General features: G+C 35.2%; 1 protein-coding gene across 1 annotated transcript; it reads left to right on the top strand.

The window, feature by feature from the left end:
* The first annotated feature begins 1,885 nt into the window (after positions 1–1,885).
* On the top strand, positions 1,886–3,301 carry LOC133882729 (galactolipase DONGLE, chloroplastic-like). Its single transcript, XM_062321978.1, has one exon. It carries the CDS (start codon positions 1,952–1,954, stop codon positions 3,299–3,301), a length of 1,350 nt encoding a protein of 449 aa, XP_062177962.1. The 5' UTR covers positions 1,886–1,951.
* Positions 3,302–7,444: the final 4,143 nt, after the last annotated feature.

Raw genomic sequence — 7,444 nt, 5'->3', positions numbered from 1 at the left:
TGCAAGTGATCGAAGAGCATACCTTTAAAAAAGGTTGCGAGTACTGAGAGGGATATATATATAGATTCTCCCCGACGGCCGAAGACCCGTCATCAACTCGCCGCGTTGAATATATATCTTTTAATTACCCAGTAAAGAAGAGCGTCGTTGCTCCAATTAATCAAACGGGCCTTAACTAAAAATATATCTAAAATTAAGCACACAAAGCGTGGGTTAAATTTAATAAACGCCCACCACTCCTCGCTTATGTGGCCGGGTCTGGGGCATGCATGTAATTTACATAAAATTGGGGGACTGGAGAGAAATTGTCGGCGCATTCCAATCATCTATATATATATATATATATATATATATATATATATATATATATATATATATAATTGCTCACTAATTTCTGTATATGTGTATATATTTTTCAAAAAAGTTTAATTATACTCCGAACCTATAATATATATATATATATATATATATATATATATATATATATATATATATATATATATATATATATATATATATATATATATATATATATATGTTCAGCAATTCATTCACTATTTATTTTTCTTTTGGCTTTTGTGGCGTGGAAAGATTTGAAGCTAATGCTACGTTTGTTTCGATATAAAACTTGTTTTTGTTTTCAAAAAAAAAAAAAAAAAAAAATCCTACCTTTCAATATTTGCTAAACATTTTTAGTTAACCTAAAAAACTTCATTTAAGCTACGTAAAATTGATGTCCTTTTTTTTATTATTTTTGTAAATTATTTTGTAAGTTAGAACTTATGTTTCTTGACCTACAGTAAATCATTTTTCGTAGACTGCGGAAGTCGTTGTCCGCCGCTTGCCAGCATCGATAATTTTCTATACAAGCTGTCAAACGTCAAAAAATATTTTCAATTAAAAATATTTTCTAAAAAAAAAATATATTTTAGGTGGAAACAGATCGATGGAGGCCAATATGTACTCCAATTCTACTCAAACTGGTTGTATAATCTCGAGTTGGTCACCCAAGACGATCTCACGCCCTCCAGTACTCTATTATATATACCTGAGTTCATACGAAGGTTCAATAATAACGTACGAAGTCAAGAAAATAAATATTCAATATTCCATTCCCTATTGTTGTCTATGTATGTGAGTCGTGATCATGCCACGTAAGCAATTCGTTCACCATGACATCTCGTAGACATTTCACGTTAGCCGCGTCATTTTCATGGAATAGATCGATCGAATAACAGTTCCGTAAGAATACAAGAATCTTTACTACTGCCGTGCTTTTTCTACGAAGAATGTTTGAATAATATTTCATATTTTTGTTTTTTTTTTGTTTATTTTCGTGTAATAGAGATGTACAAATTTATTATTAATATGTAGAGCCACATTTAAGTTTTATAGATTTAATAATCAATTTATAAAAAAAATATGCGTCTCATCGTATATATACGAGATGAAAAGATCGATGAAGAGATACATGTATAATAAAATTTTAATATACTAGTACGGGAAGCGAGGGAGTTACGTTTCAATTTTCAAAGGGTAGGGCCATAAAATCCGAGCAAAATATTATATTTTTAATTTTTTAAATAGAAGTCAACCTCCAGGGAGGAAATAAAATAATCGCCAAACATGCCCTATAGAAAGGTGTCAATTGGTTTATATTATTTCCCGCTCTTTTGTCAACAGAGTGACAACAGAGACGAGAGAACGCCAAGGGGGAGGGAGACCATATTCCCAACCGACCACATAAATTAAAACCTTGGAATTTTTGAAGGTCTCAGTCAAAGCCTCGCCAAACATGCCTAGACTGGCTACCTCTCCACTTTTCCTCTGTAACTCCTATATATCAACCATACTTCCCTCTTTGTGTATCTCGCACTGCCCCCACCGGCCAGCATTCTCTCTCTCTCTCTCTCTCTCTCTCTCTCTAACATAATTAGCTAGCTATCTTTCAATGGCTTCCACAAATATTATGCCGAACCAAAATATGAAACATGTTTCATTTTCAGAAAACATTAGAACAACCCGGTCGCATTCATTTGGGCAGGTCCCCCTGCCGAAGAAAACTGAAGAAACCTCTACGGCGGCTAGAGTGTCAGTTGTTGCGGCTTCTCTTGTAGCGACTGCAGCACTGGCTACAGCCAGGCCGATCATCAAAACCGGCTCGAGTTTGGCTCATCTATGGAGACAGATTCAAGGCTCAAACGACTGGGAGGATCTTGTTCAACCAAAATTGCACCCGCTTCTCCGGGAAGAGATTGTCCGGTACGGGGAGTTCGTCAACGCGTGTTACAAGGCTTTCGATCTCGACCCCACCTCAAAACGCTACCTGAATTGTAAATACGGGAAGAAGAGTATGTTCCGGGAAGTCGGGATGGAGAGCTCCGGTTACGAAGTCACCAAGTACATCTACGCCACCCCGGACATCAGTTTTCCAATCCAAACGGTTGATTCTTGCGGCCGTTGGATCGGATATGTTGCGGTTTCCTCCGACGAATCCGTTAGACGGCTCGGAAGAAGAGATGTAGTCATTACTTTCAGAGGAACAGTCACTAATCCCGAATGGATAGCAAACCTAATGAGCTCACTGACTCCGGCACGTCTCGACCCGCATAATAACCGGCCGGACGTGAAGGTGGAGGCTGGATTTCTCAGCCTGTACACTTCCGACGAGAGCGAATGCAAATTCGGGCTCGGAAGTTGCCGTGAACAGCTTCTCTCCGAAGTATCCCGGCTTTTAACAAAGTACAAAGGCGAGGAGCTTAGCATAACAGTGGCGGGGCATAGCATGGGGAGCTCGCTAGCTCTTCTTCTTGCTTACGACATCGCCGAGCTCGGATTGAACAAAGAGAAAACACCCATCACAGTGTTTTCGTTCGGCGGCCCGAGAGTGGGAAATTCCGGCTTCAAGCAACGGTGCGAGGAATTGGGTGTTAAAGTATTAAGAATAGTCAACGTGAACGACCCGATCACAAAGATGCCCGGGGTTGTATTTAACGAGAATTTTAGGGTTTTGGGAGGAAGATATGAGTTCCCATGGAGCTGCTCGTGTTATGCTCATGTGGGTGTTGAATTAGTCCTTGACTTCTTCAACGTCCAGAATCTTTCATGTGTTCATGATTTGGAGACCTATATCAGCTTACTCAAATGCCCGAAACGACTACGCATTGAAAGGGATAGTACTACTGTAGATATACTCAACAGAGCCAGAGAGATGCTCATGGGTGCTCAACAGTTTAACCTGTTGCCGTGGAGAAGTTCTGCCACCGATACAGTAAACTTTGTTCAGTCACAAAAGACATAACAATTCTTTATAATAATTTATTTTTTGATTTTTTCGTGCTTCTATATATACATATGTATTGAAGTAGGATTTTAATTAGTATTTTGTACATTAAAGCAGAAAATTTTGATAATTAATCTCGGCAAATAATATATATAAACTTTTTTTTTTGATGAATAAGTGAACTTTACTAACCAAAAAAACAGAGTACAAAAAAAAGGTCTAAACCAACCAAACAAAAAAGAAACAAACAGAAAACAAAACTCTGTTAACAACTAGCCACAAGGAGAATACAAATGTCAAACCAGTATGCTCCCATCTAAATTCCACATCTGACAGATCGCCACGTTCTTCATGCTCTTTATGAATTTTCCTTTTCCTGATATTCTATTCTGATATATATATATATGTAAACTGCTGTTGTGGAAGAAGATTATTAGCAAATTAATCTTCGGTCTTTTTGTTTCCCGATTTTTCTTTTCCAGAAACGTTATATATATTGAAAACTAGATCATGAAGCTTCACCTTTTCTTTAATCCTAGTAATTAATACACAAATGCCATCCATCCTGAAGATCATATTATATGAAGCTAGCCATGCATGAACGAATGCCATCCATCAATCTTAGTCAATCTCAATTGGGAGTTAAGTTTTGTAGTTTCATTGTCATCATGCTGTTACCATCACCATTATCATCACCGTAATCCACGTACACTACCATTTCCTTTGCTGATCACTTGATCATCACCATCATCATAATCATATATAGCATAACACACATGACTATTAATTGTTGCTTTATCACCACTCACCTTCTTCATATATAGCATAACTAGACTTCTTATGAGGGCGGAACCCGGATTTGAGATGAGGGGGACGGAACTAAAAAATAAATATCTTTAAGGGAAAAAAATTAATTTTGAAAGGTCAAACTCTTAAAAAATATATATATATATAATTTAAGTGAATTTTTGAAAAAATTTAAAAGTTTTAAATAATTTTGGAGGAAATTACCCAAAAAGTAATTTCATCCTGGCTTCTTCATGTAAGTTATGCGCCATATAAGAATGCGCGGATTATTAACGATAGAAAACCATTGCGTGTTATAACAAGCAAATTTTCTCCTCCACGTGCGACCGCCACTATAAAGTTTGTTTAAGCAGGCCTTAGCAAAGGACAACATGTACATATATGGTTTGGTTGTTGAATGATTAAGCCCTCTATATACTATGGTGAGTGAAACCATCTTAATCATGAATTAAAGTTCCAATTAGACGCAATGCATTAACAAACCCTTGGAACATGATTCAAATGCGAGATGGGTCGATTGGTAAATATTTTAGAAACAAGAGTAAGAAAAGATATAAGAAGGAGAAGAAAATTAATTACAGAAAATTAATGTACGGGTACATGATATGACAAGTTGTGGTTAATTTCCTGACATGCAATTGTCATACAGCAGGGAGGTCCGACAAAAACTGACTATACAACCTTTTTCGCATTGACTATGTATATAGAAATCCACGCGATTTTAAGATTGTCAATGGCATGCATGGCTAAACAAAGATTTCTTGTTTATATATCAGAGACAATTTGAATTATATTTTGGCTGATTTATCTGATTTTTTTTACTATGTAATTTGATGGTAAGGGAAAATGAGCTTATGCAAGAAATAACTTTTTGCCTTTAGGGAAACAAAATATATAAAGAAGGGCTATCAGATGATGCTAATGGTCAATAAGAATGATTAAATGAATGAGATAACAATGTTCACGTGTGATGGCAGGTGCATGCACTAGCTAACTTTTTATATTTACTTGCTGATTAACATGCATATATTAATTAAGACGAAAACAAAACGAAATAATTAACCAGATCATATGATCGATCAATTCAAATATTGCTACTAAAATTATGTTAAATATATGAAATATTTAACTGAAATTAAGAATAAAGTATAGTTAGGGTTCAACATCACTAATTATTCTAAAAGTTTTACTTAATAAAAAATAACAAATTTAATAATTTAAATAATATTGTAATATAATAGTAATTGTAACTATCGATCGAGCTCATATATGCATATAAATATCAAAGTCAATTAACACTCACCTAACATCTGTAAGCTGAATTAGCAATCTGTACAAGAGTGACTTTTCAGATTCTTGCCGTTTTTTTTCTTCTAATAGACGATCATATATATGAACTAGTACTCTTGCTGATTCTCTTCTAGATGTCGCCTCACATTTGGCTGATTTTCTCTTTTGATAATTGGTGTGCTCATGGAAAATGTGGGATGCGGTCGTGATAGAAAGGTTTAAACCCATTTCACGCTTAATCATTCAATTATGAATATAAAATACATTAATGTTTTACTTGTTAGATATATAGTTGGTTTCTACCGTCCTATCCTACCAAATAGTTGTTATGGTTAAGGGTGTACAAGCGGGGCGGTTATTAACCACTAATAACTATCAACAATTGCAAATCGAAAATAACCGCAACCGGATAATCGAATAACCGATATCCCAATTGCGTTTACCGATTATATGATTTTAGAAAACCGGTTAATAACCGGTAACCCGTTTATATATATATATATATATATATATAGTAGATGGACCTCAAACTCAACCTTTATATTCAAAGAATTTTTTTAAAAAAAAAAAAAAAAAAAAAAAAAAAAAAAAAAAACTCAACCTATACATCCTACTAAATAGTTGTTATCCTGCTCTTTGGTTTTGGTTACGGTCGCTTCTTGCTTCTTTGTGGTGGCATGGGTTTAATTTCTTTTTTTTTTGGTGTCCAGCCTCTTAATCGAGTAAGCTAGGGGTAGAGCCAAGGAGGGATTGGGAGTGGCCATGGCTCCTTTTAGGTCTTTAATTTCTTTAGGTCTTTTTTAGTCCCTTTAGAGTTAAGTTCTTAATTCCGCCTTTTCCTCTGGTTATATGGTTTCTTTGTATTGTTTGCCTTGTAAGTTTGGTTTAATTAATATGTAGTTCTTAGCAAAACTTCTTGTTGCTTTGTTCTCCCTAGCTAGCTCACTTTGTGAGGTTGTGGGACATGTTTGCCCTTGTGTTTTCTATGTATTCTTTAGGGCATGTTTGGTAATATATCCAAGATTAAAATAGCTATTATGTTATTTGGTTGCGTCTACCAAAATGATGAGGAATAACCATTTCCCAAGAAATAAAATAGTTCTAAAAAAATATCCCCAAAAACCATGGGGTAGGGCGAGATGGTCGTGGCCACCACTGTTGTTCCCTTAATTTGGTGGCCCCCAGATAGCTTGGATAGATGGTTGCAATTAATCGGTCAGCAGATCGGGTGGTCTGAGCACCTTTGTACGTTCGGTGATTGGGGGTGATGCCGACTAGGAGATCGAACGGAGTGTTACTTATGTACTATTATTTAATAAGGGTATTTTACAAAATTTGATTGAGATCTGATTCCATTTGTTAAAAAAATTCCCATTCTTGTGAACGTTGTCACCAAACAAAAATGAATATATAAGAATGGTCATTTGATTCCAACTTTTTGTATTCCTCTTTGTACTCATTCTTATTTCTAGGTCATCATTATTTCAGTGTGCTAAACGTACGTGTCCTTAGTTTTTTTTTTAAAAAAAAATAAAGCTTACTTATCAAAAGAGAAAAAGAGATTGAGAGAGAGAGAGAGAACACAGAATTCAAAGCTGAAATTATACGTACTGTCCCATAACAGAAGAAACCATCTTTAAAATATAAATCAGATACACTGCAAAGAAAACCAATTACTATATGGCATTAATTGGACTCACTGTATATATATATATATATATATATATATATATACATTCTCTACGTACGCTGAATCTCATATTTAATTTCTGGCCAGCAGATTCGCAAACAAAAACGTGTTATGATCAGTTCGTGCATGCACGGCTGTTAATATTCACAGGATTAAACTCTCAAGGGTCAAACTAAGTGCATCCAAATAGTGTTGACTAAACTTTAATTTCCCATTTATTTCATATTTTTCATGAACCTCATGTCATGTGTGATATATATGTTCTTTATTATTTATATTTTATATGATCGCTGCTAGCTTCCTTTTTCTGTGTAAGTAATGATCACTACTTTGATACTTTCCGGCCACTTTAATTCAAAAGTGATCAGCATTAA

This window comes from Alnus glutinosa, chromosome 1 (assembly GCF_958979055.1).
Source record: "Alnus glutinosa chromosome 1, dhAlnGlut1.1, whole genome shotgun sequence".
Lineage (NCBI taxonomy): Eukaryota > Viridiplantae > Streptophyta > Magnoliopsida > Fagales > Betulaceae > Alnus > Alnus glutinosa.
The sequence above is the reverse complement of the archived record's forward strand: the minus strand, read 5'-3'. Positions and strand labels throughout refer to the sequence as shown.

Excerpts from the sequence above, each read along its gene's own strand:
- LOC133882729 (XM_062321978.1), top strand. The coding sequence starts at position 1,952 with ATGGCTTCCACAAATATTATGCCGAACCAAAATATGAAACATGTTTCA.